At 38.3% G+C, this 19,079-nt stretch overlaps 1 protein-coding gene across 2 annotated transcripts in view; it reads right to left on the reverse strand.

Annotated features, from left to right (window-relative positions):
- Window positions 1–19,079, reverse strand: part of ptprub (protein tyrosine phosphatase receptor type Ub) — a 292,943-nt gene that overhangs the window by 44,962 nt on the left and 228,902 nt on the right. For both annotated transcript variants that reach the window (XM_041793097.1, XM_041793096.1), the window contains 2 exons: window positions 7,693–7,765; window positions 5,924–6,000 (listed from right to left, as the gene is read on the reverse strand). In XM_041793097.1, coding sequence (XP_041649031.1) covers window positions 5,924–6,000; window positions 7,693–7,765 — 150 coding nt within the window. The remainder of the gene's footprint in view (window positions 1–5,923; window positions 6,001–7,692; window positions 7,766–19,079) is intronic.

A 19,079-nucleotide genomic window follows, 5' to 3' on the forward strand; every position in this document is an offset into this window, starting at 1 on the left:
GAAAAGTCCTGCCCTTCCCAAGCACTTTGTAAGGGAGTTTTTCAGATGAATGTGAAAATATCCATGAAATGAATACATGAAATCTGACGTGTCAGGTTAGCTAGAGTTTACCCCATAACTTAAAATAGTGGTCTTCCTGTCAGTCTCTTCAGGGAAGTCAACAACAGTTTGCATGTAACACAAAATAAAAACTAAACAACAGTTCCTTCAAGTCAGTGCAAAACTATTGTTATAACTACTATTATTATTAAAAATACCAGAATTTTACTAAAAAAAACACAAAAGACCTGAGACTTCATGTATGGCCAGTCAGAGCCATAAACCCACTAGAAACCTATTTCTTTTATTTCTTTTTTATTTTTCTTTCTGGATTAAAAACGATCCTGTCCACAACACAAAAACAGTCAAGAGGTTAAGTTCAGTGACTGTACCCATATTGTTTACATATCTCTGCCTGATAACTCATATCCTCCATGTTTCTCTTTAATCGTTTCAAGCATGTTGATTAATGCAAAGCTATAAAAGATAAAATGCTATGTTAATGAAGAAAAAAAAATATTCAACTAGAAAAGCGCTTGGAGAGCGCAGACCTCCGCCATCAGCCCTATCTCCCAATAGTGAGGAACCCTTTAAAAAATTCCTGGATCCAGACGGTGATCCAGATCACTCCCAAAATCTAATCAGTTCTTCCTCATGCCATTTGTGACATTTCCTGAAAATTTCACCAAAATCTGTCCATAAATTTTTGAGTTATGTTGCTAACAAATGAACAAACTAACTAGCAAACTAACAAACCCTGCTGATCACATAACCTCCTTGGCAGAGGTATTAAATTTACTAGCCATGTTGTCTGCAGGCAGGGTCTGCCTGTTTCTGAAAGTGACCTCAGCCCCTAACTTTAAGGCCTAATGTGATAAATAAAGGTTGCATATCTATTGAATCTGCTGTACAGTCCTGTGAGTACAGAAATAGAGAACCTTGTTTTGCACCACCAGGCTGTGCCAAGCTTTTTTTCTGCTGTAACAAAGTATTTTAACAAGGGTTTAATTGCGTGTTTTTCAGCTCTTAGAATCTGGATATTCTGAAGTTTTTTTGCACTTCACACTGGCTTCATTTTTAAGGGTTGATGCTTGAGCGATCCATGTTAAAACTTTTTTTTTTTTTTTTCATATTTTTACAAACATGTTGAGTCAGTTCACACTGATGATGGATTACAAAACTGAAGTGCATCCACACAAATAAACAGGGACATGTTTGAAATGGAGATGGATGACCAGTGCTGTGAGGCCTGCTATCCACAATTCCTCTGGCTCCGTCCAAACACCATCAGCACTATCAATGCCACCACTCTTCTACTTAAGATAGTCACCATAGCAACTAAAACTTCCTGAGTCTTGGCCACTTATGAGAACTAACAGAGACAGCAGGGTGCTCCCCCTGAAGAGGACACATCTCCTTGTGATTTTTTTCCAAATCATTAGCTATGTTTTCCTTTTTTTGAGTGCTAAACATTCAGAAATGTGAGACAGTGATCTTTGAGCATTTGTGGATAGAGGATATTGAAAATAGAAAAGGGAAGTGTGAAGAGAAGAAGGGGGAAAGAGCAACAATAGAGCGATGGCAGGCAGAAGAACGAGCAGTGAAGTACTTACTTCCCTGTTTATCCGAATCTACAGGGTCCAAGGTCGAGGAAGTGGGGAGGGGAGTAGAAAAAGAAGACATATAGGCTAGTTAATGAAAAAAGCTTTTGGTAAGTAGGAGTTATGGTTACAGACAGGTGGGAAGACGAGTGTGTAGGTGTTCATTTAAGTACAGGACTAGACTTCATATATTATTACATTCAGCAGAATTATGACCTGAGGCCACTGTTAAATTAACTTTAATCTATTTCTATGTTTTTCAAATCAAAACAGCATTTAGATTCCTTTACTGTTAAATTGCTTCAGGGTTTTTTCCATTAAAGAGGAGAAAAAGAGAGAAAGCCTGCTCCTCATGCGTTATGCTGCTAATTGGAAACTGAGGCTTTCACTCTTGTGTTTTGAATATGCTAATAGTCTTAGCATTTCATCAAATTCAAACAGTGCATGAATGGCATTTTACAGAACTAGGTATGTTTCTGAAATGTGTGAGTTTGTCAGATATAAAGTGTAGAATCACAATCTAAGGGATTAATCTCCACAGCCCCAGCCCTAGAAACTTTATTTCTCATTTTAAAGCACTACTCCACCAATTAAATCACACTCACTGCATGTTCTTGAGAAACTGGGTTAAAATAACTGATGAAAACCTTTTGTTTTCTTTAACTTTTTTACCTTCTAGTCAAAAACTTGTTTCAACAGCACATATTATTCAACTCATGCAGCACAAGATCACTTCAACATTCAGGAAGCTTATCTCTGTTGCTCTCACATCTGAAGGGTTTTTATTTAAACACACAGTTTTCCACCAAAGCCGACCCTGACTCAAATAGCATCACTTGAGGCTATCTATAAGATTCATGCAGCTCCTTTTTCATCCTCAGAGAGTTTGTATAACTTTTATTTTTCTTATTCAGTAGTTTAACCAGAGACCTGTGAAGTCTTCTTGACTGGTGAAATTCTCCTGCCAGCATTTCTAAATGATATTCAACAAACAGGACTTACTAAGCAACTTTGATAGCAAAAGGGAATGTATTATTCATTTATCCTGTGTAGGTTTAGATTTATCAGATCTGACTGAAATTTACCTGGCAACAACAACAAACAACCCACCATCTGTTACAGAGTAATGTGAAATTTGTGACATTATCTTTTCACAAGTGAAGGCTGCCAACTTGTAAACTAGTGAGAAAAGAAATTTGAAAAAATAAATACCTTGAGAAAACTGCTGTTATAAAACATTCGAACCTACTTTAAACACCAAAAGGCAAATTAAGGAGACTTTTCAGAGTCTTAAGGGTAGGTTACAAAGTAAGAAGTTTCCTTTACATGTTATGAAAGTCAAAGTGTGCTTCTAAGTTTGATTTTCAAAGTTTGATCAAAGGCATTGATTTTGTAACCAAAAACCTGTCAACAAAACCATTTAACTCTTCAAATGCAAACAAATGAATCAAATACCCATAGCAGCCATGTTCCTGTGACGTCATGGGAAGCTCAGATGTTATTATAATGTCCTATTGTTATATTCCAGGTTTCTATGTCCCATTAAAATCAAGTTTCTGACACTTGTTTGTTAATCATTTCCTATACATATATAGGAAATATATATATAGTTGTGTATACAGTTGTTTTCTCCAGATCAGAGTCAGCTTTATTGTCCAGCTATGCTTAAATATATGAGGAATTTGAATTTAATAAACAGGGCTCTCTTTGTTATGAAAGTTACCATTAAATATTAAGCAATAAACAACGAATAAACTTATTTATGCAAGCTCAGTTGACAACATTTGTAGTGATGATTTGATACACCTGAAAAAGCTATTTCTGTCAGCTCTCAAACATACAGCCAATTGCACTGTGCCAAGTCATCATTATCAACATTGATGAAGAAGCTGTCTTTCAATGTTGATAAACTGGCATGAAGTAGCCTCAACCTCAAACTGGCATGGAGCTATGATCTTGCATGTGTTGTTTGCTTTTGTTTCTTGTTTATTTCCTTGGTCTGATCAAGTAGATAGCCTCCTCTGCCTTCATACCCATGCTTTGCCCTTATTAATAGTCAACCCTGTTTCATCCTATAAACTCCTAGTTTATATTTGCCCTGGGTCAGCTCACAGACACAGTCCGGCTCTGTGTTCATCACAGCAAATCTGGTACCTACAAAGGTACTAAAGTGCAACAGTTGAGACTTGTTTGTTATGAGCACAAACACGTCTGGCGAGTTTTACCTCAAGTTTAGACAATATGTTAAAAATCTGAAAAACAGAGCACACTCCAAACAACAGAAAGATTTTAGGTGCATGATGACTTGCAAAAAAAAAAAAGAACTGCCAGCACACACTAATGTCTTTTTAAGGTCTTTAATCCTGAACAGTGGTAGCACTGACAAAGGCTAAGTGTTAAAGCATGTTCGTCACAGTCCACTCAGAATCAAAGACCTTTAAAAAAACTTCTCTTTTGCTGGCTGTTCAGTTTTGTAGAGTAGGTATTTTAAATATGCATGTGAACAACCTTTTATTAATGCAAGCCTTATCCACCATGCCTTTGATTACGGGATTCAAATGTTGACATGTCTGAAGCTAACGTAGCTTCAATCTAATAGGTTTAGTCAAACATATGTTTTAACATATAATGGGGTCGATATCTCTCTTGATTTTCAATATTCATTGTCTTTGTGGCCAATTTTCAGTCAGGAAACAACAAATTAAAAAACAGTTGTAAGAATCTCAATGTTTACAATAACAAACAACCTAGAACACAAATGTCTGACATGATAACATCATCTGAGCTTCCCACCCTTAGCGTGATGTCACGGGAACATGACCAACTTTAAAGAAGTAACAACCATGCCACTCTGCTCTACATTTGCAACAGATGCAGGAAGCTCTACTAATGCACACCCCCTCACCTCTCTAACACACCCAACATCAAGCATACACTGATAATATGTGTCAGAGGAAACAGAGCATGCGCTCCTCCACCTCCATTTTTAATGTCTTCAGGGAGAAGAAACTTTTTCATTTAACCTCTAGAGAAATAATCACAGGCTGTCCAGAATGTGCTCCTCTCTGACTGAGTAGTTACTATTCAGCATGCCAGGTCACCGTTCTCTCAGAGTAACATCAGTGACACTGACACTGTAGTGGCCGCTGAGTGGTGTTTTCCCTCTAATGCTGGCACCTCTGCGCCCTGAACGCTAATGGAGACCCTCACAATAACTACAGCCCTGACAGCAGGCCAGGTTTTTCACGCCCTCTCATTCTAATGAACTCTCTAAAAGCATCTCACCACCGGCCGTTCAGATAAAAGAGAAAGGAAAATGCCCAGGAGTGTCAAGTAGTTTTGATGACACAATTAAGACCAAAGAGAGACCAACCAGAATTTTATGCACCTGGCTATTTCATCTGACTGAGAAAATAAACATCTGGCAGTTTCAAACATAGTTATTGTGAATATTTAGCAAAAGACAGGGTCTTTCAACCTCTCATCCAACTCAAAGAGGAACAGAGACTACTTTACTAAAAAGCAGTCCCAGTGAGAGGCAAGCAGAATGAAATCTTGTCGAATAAGCAGATATCAGATTGCCAAACTTTCCTTGACATAACTCCTATAAAAAGCAACAACTGCAGCTGAGAATACAAATTCACACAGGGACCAACATCCAAGTTTCTATCTTGCAGTAAAATCCTATTTTTCTTAAATATCTGGGTCTATCTAACCCTTCTGCTGCCAACTACATCTACATTCTAGGTTAACACAGCCTCCTCATATTTTATGAATGGGAACACATGAATGAGACTGTGTGAGACACATTAGCAACATAAACATGTAACTCATATGATCAGTGAGAATGTAACTGCAGTGCTGCATGTGTTGTCGACATTTAAGGTGAACAGTGGAAAGGATCATCTCCCCCCCGGCTCCATCCAGAAATTGAATAACATCAATCGCGTCTATTTAATTTTGGGGGATTAGCACCATCTCACAGAAAGGGTTATCTCCTCTAAAAGAATTAAATGCATTTATTTGCACTCTGTTTTAATAGAAGTGATAGCAGGGTCGGTTCAGGTCAGGGATTCAGTGCAGCAATTGACAACCACGGCATCTGGCCAAACACCAACAGGAGGGGTGTTTGATTGGATGAAAGCTTCCAAGTGAAAGTGGGCCAGCAGACTGGTGAGCTTACAGGAATGACAGAGATGGACTGTGGCTTTGCACGGTGTGAAAGATTGACTTCCTGTTTGTGTCTCATGACAGCAGAGGCAGAAAAACAGGATTAGACTTACGTCAATGTAGTTAGCGTTAATGTAGTCCGAGTTGGGGTCTCCCAGGAGAGGGTGGAGCTTAACTCTGTGACGGTCGTCTGCGAAAAATAAGAATAAAAGTGCAAAATTTAATCAGAAACAAAGTCTGAAACAGTTGCTGTATGCAGAATCTCTCCCATCTCAGCTGCTGAAGATTGTAACTCTTTCAGAGTAGCCATAGGTCTTTGTGGCCTCTCTCACTAGTCTCCTTCTCGCATGGTCACTCAGTTTGTGAGGATAACTTAATGTAGGCAGATTTACACATGTGCCAAACTCCTTCCATTTCTTGATAATGGATTTAACTGAACTCTGGGGGATGTTCAGCGCTTCAGAATTTCTTTGTATCCATCTCATCATTTTCACTTTGTTATATCTTCTCCTTGAGTTGCTTGGAGTGTTTTTTTGTCTTCATGGTGTAATGGTTGCCAGGAAAAGTGATAAACCATTGACTGGACCCTCCAGATACATGTGTCTTTATACTACAATCACTTGAGACAAGTTCACTGCACTCAGGTGTTCCCGGCTACACTAATTGTGAGACTACTAGCACCAATTGGCTGGACCTCTGTTAACTTAGGGTGGTGAATATTTGTTTTTACACGACATATTTTTGTTTAATTGAATTGCTTTTCAGAATTTTTGTCCACTTTTACATTACAGAGACTTTTGTTTAAAAAAAAAACAAAAAGCCAAATTATATTGACCATGACTGGTTTATAAAATCAATAAAAGAACATACAGCATGTGACTTACCATTGTCTTTCTGAAATAAGCAGGGACATCCCTGAAAATGACAAGTGGCCCATGTCTTTGGCACTGATACACCCTCACATCATCACAGAAACTTGCTCTTAAACTTTGTGTTGATAACTTTGCGTCCTTTTCCTTCTTAGCATAGAAGACTTGACAGCCTTTTTTATCTGAAAGGAGGACTTATCAGAGGGCAGTACATATTTCCACTTCAGTTCAGTCGATCTCAGATGAGCCCGAGTCAGAGAAATCAGCGGCATCTCTGGATGTTGCTGGTATATGGCTTTTTTCGTGCACGGTGGGGTCTTAACTGACATTTGTAGATGCAGCAAAGTTCTGTTTTAACTGGCAGTGACTTACAAAGTGTTTCTGGGCACACAATGTAATATCCATCACTGGATGTTTTAATGTTTTAATGGGTATACAATGTTGGCTTTTGGTCTTGCCCCTTAGATGAAGAGATTTTTCCAGATTTTCTGAAGTTTTTGATGGCATTATGGACTGTAGATTGCAAAATCTCTAAAATTCCTTGTAATTGGACATTCCTGAACATTGTTCAAAAATTGTCCCACTATTTGCTCAAGCAATCCCTCAAAAAGTGGACAACCTCGCACCATCATTGATTGACACTGTTGATTATGATTGTCCGAGCCTTTCATGAGAAGTCCTTTTTTACCCATTCATGCTACTATCACCTGTTACCAATTGACCTACTACTTCCTGCAGGTGAGTTTAGCAATTTCATAGTCCTTTCTTGTCCCTATCCCAGCTTTTCAGCATGCATCAAATCCAGAGTGTGTTGGTACATTTCCAAATAACAAAACCACTTATAAGTCTGAACATTAAATGTGTTGTCTTTGAGCTTTAATCAATTAATATATCAGCAGAAATGACTTTAAATCACTGTATTCTGCATATATTCGTGTTTTACACAATGTCCCAAATATTCTGGAAAAAGGTTTGTATACAAGTAGTAGAAGAAAAGTTTTACGATGACTTACACCCTAACAAGGTGTCATTCCTTCCTTTGGTTTTGTCCTTCTTCTTTGTGCAGTCCCAGCCATCAAAGAAACTCTGCAAAGAGAAAGAAACACTCGTTAGGAACTTTACAAATCAGGCCATGTAATTATTTGGTTTGTGTGTGATCACACAACCTGTCTTGTAAAAGAAATCATAACAAAAGCCAGTGAACACATCTCTTATGATCTGTTCAAGGACAGAAGAATCATTGTGTTTTACAGAAAATATCATTGTTTATGCAAGATAGTTTGTCTTCAAAACAAAGAGAAGAGGACCAGAGACCTTGTCTCAGAGGTCTCATTATTCATACTTGTAGGAGCCTTCAGAACCTTGTGTTATAGTCAAATTAAAGCAACATTTTGTTTTGAAATCGATGGGACTGAGGAAGAGTATTTCAAGACACATAAATCAATCAAAATAAAACGCCAGAGGCTCATTGAAATGATAGTCATATAAATCACACCAACCAAACATCAACTACCCAAAGCCTTGCTGAAGTACAAAATAAAAATATCTTAGGAGGCACTGCTTTTTATCACTTTCAAAAATCACAACCACAAGAATAAAGTTATGAGGAATGCATTTTAAAGCTTAGTGACTGCTTAAATCAAACGAGCAAATCTTTGCATATTTGGCTAGGTATTTGGTAGGTAGTAGAAAAGTATAAGTGAGGGGACAGATACAAAAACTGAAGACATCCCCCGGAGTTCAGTTAAATCCATCATCAAGAAATGGAAGGCACATGTGTATATGTGCCTAGATCAGGCTGTCCTCACAGACTGAGTGACCAGGCAAAAATGAAACTACTGAGAGAGACCACCAATAGGTCATTTCAACTGAGCGGTCTGGTTCAGTTCAGTATGGCATTTTTTTTTTTTTTTTTTAGAGTAAAAGTTGGAAAGGGTCCCAAATAAAAATGACCCGTACCATCCAACTTTTTGGCCCCCTGCCGTAGGGGTACCAATCTTACCTACCCATCTCAAAAAGGTGGAGCTACACACACAACAATATAGGGGTTTGCACTGACATCAGGTGAGTGCGCAACACGACTGCTCAGCTCCAGGCAGCAAATCATGGAAGTCTCCATGAGGAGCAGGCAAAAACAGGTGAGAAACAGACTAATATCTGCTTAAATCTGGGATATTTGGACTTCACAGAGATCCACACTGTTTCCTAGTCTGTGGATATTGATATCTGGCCACAAATCAAGTTTCTTGACGTTTATCTGGATATGATTTTAAGAACACAAAGCAAGGCCTAAACTCACACATCAGCCTGGTCTAGCCATGATAGATGTGAAACTAAAATAATGCTGAAGTTTAGGGAATACGAAGCCTTAGATCAGTTTATACTCTGCATTGTAACTAGTTATTCATTTACTTCTTAATAACTTGTGAAAACATTGCTCTGTAGTTGTTGAACATGTTCATAAAACTTCGGGCTGCTGCCTATTTTAAAATGAAATCAGCACAACCAGAATTTCTGACTTAATCTTGTTTGATTTTAACACCAGCTAAACCTTTAGTTTATTATTAATGCGGCGAATTATCATGGATTAGCTATAAACCTTTATATTATGTTGTATAAACTGTAATAGACTAGATATATTTGCATATTAATATACTGTTACCACTCAAAACGTTTCTGTACACATATTTCATCAGCTGAGGATCTGTACTAACCACAGTTAACATAATTAAGATCTATTCATTTTTTAAAAAGGCACTTTCAGCCGAAATAAAGCTGTTAAAGCTTATTCTCTACTGGTTTCTGTCACTCATACTTTCTAAAACTCCGCAGCTGGACATGCAGACGCACGCTGCATGTGACTCTACATGCATGCCTTTACAGCCCACTCACCAAGTGAGGGTATGAGTGTCTGTGGAAACACAAAATATTTCGGTGTTAAGCGCATCAAACCATACCAAACTGGACTCAGTCAAACAGACCGCCCAGTGGAAATGCGGTTCAAGACACCTATGACTACTCTGAAGGAGTTCCAAGCTTCAGCAGCTGAGATGGGAGAGACTCTGCATACAACAACTGCGGCAAAGGTTCACCACCAGTCAAATTTTTATGGGAGAGAAAGCCACTGTTGAAAAAAAAAAAACTCAACTTAAATATAAACTAGAGTTTACCAAAAGGCATGCAGGAGACTCCATAGTCAGGTGGGAGAAAGTTCTTTGGTCTGATGAGACCAAAAGAGTGTTTTTTGGCCATCAGACAAGATGCTATGTTTGGCAGACACCAAACACTGCACATCACCACAAACACACCATTCCCTCTGTGAAGCACGATGGTGGTAGCATCATGCTGTGGGGATGATTCTCAGTAGCAGGCCCTGGAAGGCTTGTAAAGGTGGAAATCCGGAAAAATACATTTAAAAAATCCAGAAATATAGTAAGATCCTTGAAGTCAACCTCATACAGTCAGCAAGAGAACTACAGATTGGGAGAAGATTTATTTTCCAGCAAGACAATGACCTGAAGCGAACAGCAAAAGCTACACAAAAATGGTTTAAAGACAACAAGGTGAATGTACTGGAGTGGCCGAGTCAAGGTCCAGACCTCAACCTAATAGAGAATGTGTGGCCAGCCTTGAAAAGAGATGGTCACGCCTGATCCTTGGCAACCTGCCAGAGATTAAGCAGTTTTGAAATCTGTTTTCACCTTGACATTAAAGAGGGTATTTTTGATTTTTTTTTTTGTCAAAAAAGACGAATTATATTGACCATGAACTGAGATGTCCCTATCTATGTTTGATCATATTGCCACCCTACTTTTACATTACCTTATAGCTTTATAGGCAACTAACCACCAGCAGTGTATAGGTAAATCACATTAGCAGCTTCTGAAGCTAGAAAAGAGAATGATTTTATGATTAATCTAAATAAAGGACCCAATATTTAAAGAAAAGGAAGAAATCCCAACTTTGGCAACTATCTGTTATGTAAGAAGAGAAAAAAGTAAATCCATAGCTCCTGACCTGATGCATAGTTTGTTGCAGTATACAGACAAGTTGTGTAACTATCAGCTGGTGTTAACTACTGTGTAACTATCTAAATGTTTTCAGTATATTTTCACTGTATGTTGAGATGCCTGCTAATTAGAAGAAAGGCAGATAAACTGTCAGCCACCTGCTTGTTGGATGTCTGCTCAGCCGTATTATAACATATCACGTTCTGTAAAGCATCTCCTCAATTCCTGTCATATACCTGTCTGCATGAATGCACTCTCTAGGGTGCATGACATGCGTCATAAGCTACTTTAAGGCTTTCACTATAGGGTCGAATCGAGCCTGCAGCAGCCCCTTCAGATACATTTACACATAAAAATACATAAGAGTCTACCCCCTGTGGTTTCCAGCCACAAGGGGAATTTGGTGAAACTCTGCCCAAGTCTGCATGCTGAGCAGGGGATTACAACACCGTTTTCCCCACAGAGAGCCAAGAACCAGCCAAATCCTGCCTGGGATTACACCCTCCTCCTCATTTTTCCCTCCTCTTTCTGGGCTTTCCTTTCTCTCTGGATCTCACTGTCTGTCTGAATCCATTGTTCTCTTTACCTCTGTAAAATTCTCTTCATCACTCATCTCCCTGACCTATTCTTCTTCACTCTTCCTGCCATATATTTTTGACTCTAGACCTCTGAGCTCTCTTTGTTTTTTTCTGTTCCCACCACTCCTCACTGCAGCCCTCCAGAGAGGAGTTGAGCAGGGAGAGGGAAAAACACTGTGAGAGTGGTAGTATGATAAAGGGGAGGAAGAAGAATCTACACAGAGCTGTGGAAGATTGATTCGAAACCCTCACTGGCAAATTTCAACAGGGTGGAATGGTGAAGAGAATCATATAAAATTAGTAAAATGAGATGAAGGAAATAATGTCACAGTCCTACACTGTTGGCACAACACAGTTGAAATTTCACATCATAAAGCAATATAAAAATCCCACTTGATTTCATTATGTGAATAATTTGCTTTCCCACAAGAAAAAGGCAAATAATAATCACCGACTGTTATGCTTGGGGATGTGCTGATCTGATCCTGGTGTTGAATATCAGCCCAATGCAGACAGAAATAGACAGATTGGTTATCTGTGACAACGTGCCACTCTATAAGGCTGATCTTTCATTTTAGCACTATGCTTCAGTGTTTACTGCTCATCATCTATTTACCAAGTGTTCAGTGCACAAAGGTTCAATGATTCTGGGTGTATTTCATATGTTACACAGATAACTTTTATGACTACCTGAAAATTCTGCAAAGGTCATATTTTGAGGAGTTATTGTTTAATGACAACTTTAAACACCAATTAAGGCAGAAAAGACAAAAAAGACAAAAGTTAACGTCTTTGACTGCACTACAAAATTGCTAGAAAATTCTCCATGATGGTTTGAAAGTAGTAATACAGATAAAATCACAGTAAAGTTTTCTTGCGGCACTCAGCCTAGGTTAAGCTTCTCTGAAGACACCTACTTAGTCAACACCAGTGTTTGGTAGTATTACTTTTAGGGATTTTATTGCCATGATATTGGTATTGGCAGATATCAACTTTAGAAGTTAATTATTGAATCAGTAGATATGACAATTTCTAGAGATATTTACAACCAACATATTGGCTGTAAAGACCTGCCTATCTGAGCTGTAAATCTTTGCAGGTACAGTGCACTGCAGCTCAAGGTCAACAAGGGTTCATTGTGAAAGCTCATTTTAATTACAAGTGGTATCTGGCCTGTGGGGCATTAACATACATAGAGTCACGAGAGGTTTGCTCAAAGTTAGTTATATCACATCTCTTCTGCATTCAGATGCTGGGTTTAAACTTCAGCAGATTTTCTTCACTGTGTCTACATAGCTAAATGTATTGGTTGCTGCTATGGGACTGGCTAATTAGATACTTGCATTAATGAGCAGCTGAACAGGTATATCTAATGAGGTGATCTTTGAGCGTACATACAGTTTTGCAGGTTTATAGTTATAATAATTATTTAGCTTTTCCAAGTCGGAAAGCCTGATGCTGCTTTACACACAAGTGATTCCTAGTCTCATCTTCCTAGTGAGAAACACAGCTTTTTAATTTAATACTGGTATGAATAAGCACCCAAATTCCACCTATTGAAACTCAAATTGTAGGGCCAGTGCATCATTAGTTACGCCATGCCATTTTTCACTTTCATTCTTCCAAATTAGAAATGAGATGTCTTGTGAGATTCATAATCCCATCATGTTCAAGGAAACTCCAATCAGAGTTTTTGCAAAAATACTTAAACTCAAGATAATGTCACTAAAAATAAAACATACAAGCCTGCTCCATGCTCTCATTACGGTGGCATGAGGTAACTTTCAAAACTACGCACCGCTTTTCATCAGCTTCCTGTCGTTACTACACTTTGAGTCAATGAGTCCATCATCCCCGATAACTCAACCCTTAAGGTAAAAAGTGGTTTGCTGAAAGTCTGAGTTCTTCAGTAAATCTTTGCTGTTGTTTTCTTGTTACATTTCTGCAGTGGGAATATCACTGCAGTGACAGCAGCTGCCACACATACAACCCCCTTTACAACTCTCTGTAAATTCTTGATCAGTTTCACACAACATAGGTATCCTTCAGGGAAATAAAAACCTATACCTGCCTGGGGAGAGTAATATGATACTGCTCATCATTTTCCTTTATAATGGAGAGAGACACTCCATCAAAACACAAACTCTCACAGAGAGAGGGGGAAAAAATAACAAAGAGGTGTGTATTGATTTTTTTTTTTTTTCAGTTGAGTGTGTTTTGCCTGTGAGGGACAGTTTAATGAGTCTACAAGCAAGAGTTCCAGAGGGGAAAACCATGAACCAGAGACAAAAGATGTTTTCTCTTTTTCATGAATGCTACAGGGTGACCGCAATGGACTCCTCCCGAGGGTGTGAACACAAGTCTGAGTCGCAATCGCTACAATTCAGGCGAGGTATTCAGAGATCTGGGGCCCTTCATTATGTGACCTGAACTGTACAACTACAGGTAGCAGCTGCTGCAACAACAACAACGGGAGGAAAGGGATAAGCATTGTTTTGCAAAACAAAACAAAACAAAACAAAACAAAACAACTCTGTTCTTTGGGTTTATATCAGGACGAACAGACAGTGAAGTATACCGATGCTAAAAAACTGCTGAAGCTGAAATCTGCCAATCATACTCTTCAGAATTTAGCACCAATGCTGATAGTTGTTAAGACTGTGCGTATACTTTCACAATTCTTTTCTTTTTGATTAAACATTTTAAAACTATGTATTAACATCTTGGTTGTTATAATGGTAGATGACATTTAAAAGTCTAGTGGCTTTGACAAACTACATCTGTTTCACTCAAAAGCGGCTTTGGTAGAACAAATTATTAGGGACAGAAAAAAATAAAGTGGTTATAAAGCAGGAGTAGAGTCATCAGTTAATTATTACCCAGTGGTTACTTCATTAGTCCAAAGTCTTTATTCTACAAGAATAAAAGTCATAATAACTGGTTATAATCTGAGCATTAATTGTCAAAAAGGGGAAAATGGAGGGATTCCATAAATTTTTAAGAATTTCAAAAGGCAGTGATTCTTATAAAAAAATTCCTTGTATAAATAAAGTTCACTATCAACGTCTTACTTTAATTTTGCAAGGGTGTGTCTTACATCTTTTACTTTATAACTTTTCAACATGGTGCTAATACTCTTTTGCATGAAGGAGAGAAATTAAATGCAAACAATTTGGTACCAAATACTGCAAACATACACGTGCATCTCAAAAAAATTTGATAATAAAAAAGTTTTTTTTTCATGTGACTGACTCAGAAAATTTAATTTCCATTTATTCTTGAGTCATCTCTTATGAGGATTTATAATCTTGACGAAATCAAATATCTCAAAATATCATAATATTGTGGAAAAGTCCAATTAGTAAAGGTTTCCTGAGCCTTTATTTTCTTCCTCTGGTTTAATGCAGACAACCACAAACATGAGGAAGACTGCTGACTTGACTGTTGTCCAGAAGACAATCACTGACATGCTCCACAAGGAGGATAAGCCACAGAAAGTAATTTCTTAAAGGACAGTTTGTTTTCAGAGTGCTGCATAAAAGCTTATTCATGGAAAGTTGACTGAAGGGAAAAATTGGTAAAAGCCATGAAAAACAAATCTGTTTTTGTGTTTTTCTTCTTTAAACTGCTGACAATTCCATATAATGTGCAATAATCATTAACCAGATGTTGAAAAGTCAAGTTCAAGTACTCCTGGGAAAAGGGACCAAAGCTCTCAGACTTAGGGCCTTTCCTGACTATTTTATAGCAAAATATGTCCAAATCGCCATTTTTAGGCTCAGCAGGTAAAGAGTTAAACTAGTGTAACTGTACTTTCACTTGAGTAAGATACCTCTTGACTTTTACCACCTTTGTAGACTACACAGTAGCACAAATCAAGAGAAAGAGTCCACATCACATCCCAAATCAGCTGTTTGAGCAAAAACTGGAGTCTTGAAATCTCAATGTTAAATTTTTGAGGGTTGATTGTAACTCCAAAAGTGTCATTTTTACTCCACTCTGAGTGAAATGGCCTTGTGTGTTTGAGTTCAGCCCTTGAATGGGGTGTTTAGATGTTGTCTAAAGTGATCCCAGCTGGGTTTCTGCTGGGACACATTAGCACCAAGATTGAAGTTATCCACTGAGTCAGAGTTTGCGCCTGTGATTTTAGGTGCTCCTAAAGGACACATAGTGCATATTCCTCTTCAGGAAACATAACCTTGCTATGAGGTTGACTCTCTGCTTCGTTCTTCTTAGAGGAGATTTTCAAGAGTTACTGCAGCTCTGTCATATTATGAAAGATTTAACACTTTTGTAAGAGTAGTCTAGCTATATGTATTGTGGATAAATATAGTCTCTTTAAAAGTGTTTACACTGTCAATTTGGCTGTGTATTTTACTTTATAAAGGATGTGTTACTTTACTTGGGCTTGATAAAGATCATATTTTACTGTACAGCTCCTCAGTAGCTACTCAGTACTTAAAGTAAACATTAAATTAGATACTTTTCATTTTTACTTGAGTAGATTTATAGACAAGTATGTTTACTTGTACTTGTGTAAATTTTAACCAGAGTAACTGTATTTTAACTTGACTAAAATAGTTGTATACTTTTTCCCCTCTGGGTATCAGTGGGGCACAGTGTCTGAAACTTCCGGATTTGTTTGAGTTTTAGGGTGTGTGACATTAGTGTTGATATTGGCTAACCACTTTGCACTGTACAAATGGCATATGAGATCATACAGATTGGAGGATTTGTTGCTCTTTTTGGGGCTTCCTATGAGTCCTGTGGGTTATTATGGGTTAAAGTGCCCTTTCCCAAGTATTATACACTGCCTGGCCAAAAAAAAAAGTCGCTGCCAAAAAAAGGTCACACACTCTAAAATTTCGTTGGACTGCCTTTAGCTTTGATTACAGCACGCATTCACTGTGGCATTGTTTCGATGAGCTTCTGCAATGTCACAAGATTTATTTCCATCCAGTGTTGCATTAATTTTTATATTGTTGATGGGAGAGTCTGACCACTGCGCAAAGCCTTCTCCAGCACATCCCAAAGATTCTCAATGGGGTTAAGGTCTGGACTCTGTGGTGGACCAACCCATGTGTGAAAATGATGTCTCATGCTCCCTGAACCACTCTTTCGCAGTTTGAGCCCAATGAATCCTGGCATTGTCATCTTGGAATATGCCCGTGCCATTAGGGAAGAAAAAATCCATTGTTTAAGAAATGAGAAGTTACTCATTGTATCAGCTGGGGTTAAATAACTTGTTGCCAGCTGAAAGATAATCGCCCATGCAGTAATTATCCAATAGGAGGCTCGTACCTATTTGCTTAGTTAAATCCAGGTGGCGACTTTTTTTTCTGGCCAGGCAGTGTATATTAATTGTTTACCACCTAATGAGCAACTTGGAAAGAAGAATTAAAGTTAGGTGACCTAAATGTAGATAACTGTTGACAATTGTTAATGAATGAGCAATTTAACTCCATTTATTTACTCTCTACAAGTGCAAATAGACTGCGGTTTCTCATTATTTTTCTTTCAAGGGTCCCAGTAAAAAAGAAAAACACACCCCATTTAAAATGCATTAATAAAAATAACATTTTACATCTCTATGACTGCTATATTACCCACACAAGGGGTTACTATAGGACAGAGTTAGGCCTATACATTATTAGCCCATGACATGGGCTGCTGAACTAAAAAATAAATAAATAAATAAAAAGCACAGTACAATACTTGTTGTAGTGTGCTGGTGTTAAACTATTCATTTGCCAACCCAACGCTGATGTTGTAATGTCAGAAAAGGGGCAAATGAGACAATTCTTAAGATTTACACCAGGGTTAAATGCATATCTATGATCATTTTTGGCTAAATTAAATGCATTTTGAAGGCACATCTGATGATGCCAGAAGGCACCCCAGGGTGTTGCACCACTCTGGTTAAGAAAGGCTGAAATAGACCATTCTACTTTAAAATAGATTATTGGTAGCTTCTGACACCCACATTTTTTAAACTCCACACAAATTAAAGATTTGAAATATAAAACATGTTATAGGTATGTCTTGGCTAATCATCCTCTGTGAGTTTGCTCTATTGATGCTGTTTACTAGGGGATGCATAGCCAACAATAACACTGATCTCTAAAGGGAATATATCAAGATAAAAGCAGGAACATTATGGAGCTTAAGTATTATATCATGATGATCCAAGTGTCTGATCATATGTTGGATAAAACACCAGGAATTCTCCAGGGGATAAGAGAATGCTATGTTTCACAGTGTGATGGTTATCTTTGTGAATTACAGCATTTAGGCACTATTCTATATTGCACAGGAAGGTAAACACTAACATTGAGATGTTGAAGAGGTTATTTGGAGGTAACAGGGAACAAGAGCCAGGACTTCCCTTTTTCTGCACCTTTTATTCCTCTTCTCCTTCCACTTAGCCTTTCTCTTTCCCACATCACAGTCTGCCAGCAGTGAACAGGGGATTCACAAAGCTAGAAAACCTCAAGAGATGTTTAACCTCATCAGGACTGCCATCATGACAGAGGTCTTCTCTTTGCTCAAATGAGGATGATTTATTCATATGTGCAGCAACCGTGTGGTCCAGATGCCTTTTTAACCCCGATAATTAATTTCAGTGGGTGGTGAGAAGGGCGCAAGAATGATGTCAGTGGAGGATTGATGGCCTCCCACACCACTCTGGCAAGAACCATTTCAGCTAACATGGCCTCTCTAAGATAGCAGTTATCCACAACGTGTAGTAATTAGACAACATCCTTCTTAGCACTGACTCACAGCCAATAGAGGTAACTGAAGTACTCAATATTTAAGCACTTCATCAATCCTATTTAGATGGGACAAATGGTTTTCTGGGAGAAGAAGCTGCTCCCTTGGTTTTCTTAAAATGTGTTTCATATTACTGCATTAACATGAGAGAAGACGACTTTAAAGTCCAACATTCACCATAAAGACTTTCTACTGCATATTTCTTGGCATATTTTTTCTTTATTTGTGTCCTGGTCAATCACTCACGCAGCATTTTCTACCAGATTTACTGGAAGTTGTCTTCAAAAGCCACAAGAGGATTAGCAATTTTCGGTGACATGCCAGTTATCTAGGAAAGGTTTAAGGTGATCCACTTTTCTGCTGTGAGTAGAACAAAATTGGCACTGTCTCTTGTATGTGGGGCATCAGCCTGTTCTTTTGTGAACACCTTTCTCTGCACAGTAAACAAGCTCAAACATTCCCAGAATCTTCAAGCAGTTCTTGGAAAAAAACGAGTTTGTCTTTTGGATTTAAGACTCCTCAAAACAGTCCTCCCACCCCTTAACAATGTTGCCAATTAAGGTTGACAACTCTTCCTGAGCAAAGCCTGAAAGCTGACCTCCTCTCCTCCCCGGAGCACCAAAAAGAGTTGCTTCATCAATAACGATGCTTCCTTTTCTTAAGTCCGGCACCAGCAGGCTGTTAGCCTGTTGGTTTTCTCTGCTGTGCTTGCAGAACTAAGGTTAACTAGACATGGAAGAACATGAGTAAAGCAATTGTGCTGGACCTCATGGTGAATATGGGGGAGTTAACCCACAGAGTTTTTTCTTTTGCAACCTTCCCTATGGCTATAAGTTCAGAGCAGAAGGTGAAAGAGATCGGAGATACAAGATGTTTTTTTTCTCTCATGCTAGTTTGCCTGTGTGCACCACTCCACTCCAGATACACAACAAATCTATTTTCAATGGAGGCCAATTCCAAAATGCATCAGTCCATATAGAAGAGATAAACCCAAACAGAAGGAAGAATGTGCAAAGCATACAGTCAACATCAACACACAAC

This window comes from Cheilinus undulatus, linkage group 8, assembly GCF_018320785.1.
Source record: "Cheilinus undulatus linkage group 8, ASM1832078v1, whole genome shotgun sequence".
In the NCBI taxonomy this organism is placed as follows: domain Eukaryota; kingdom Metazoa; phylum Chordata; class Actinopteri; order Labriformes; family Labridae; genus Cheilinus; species Cheilinus undulatus.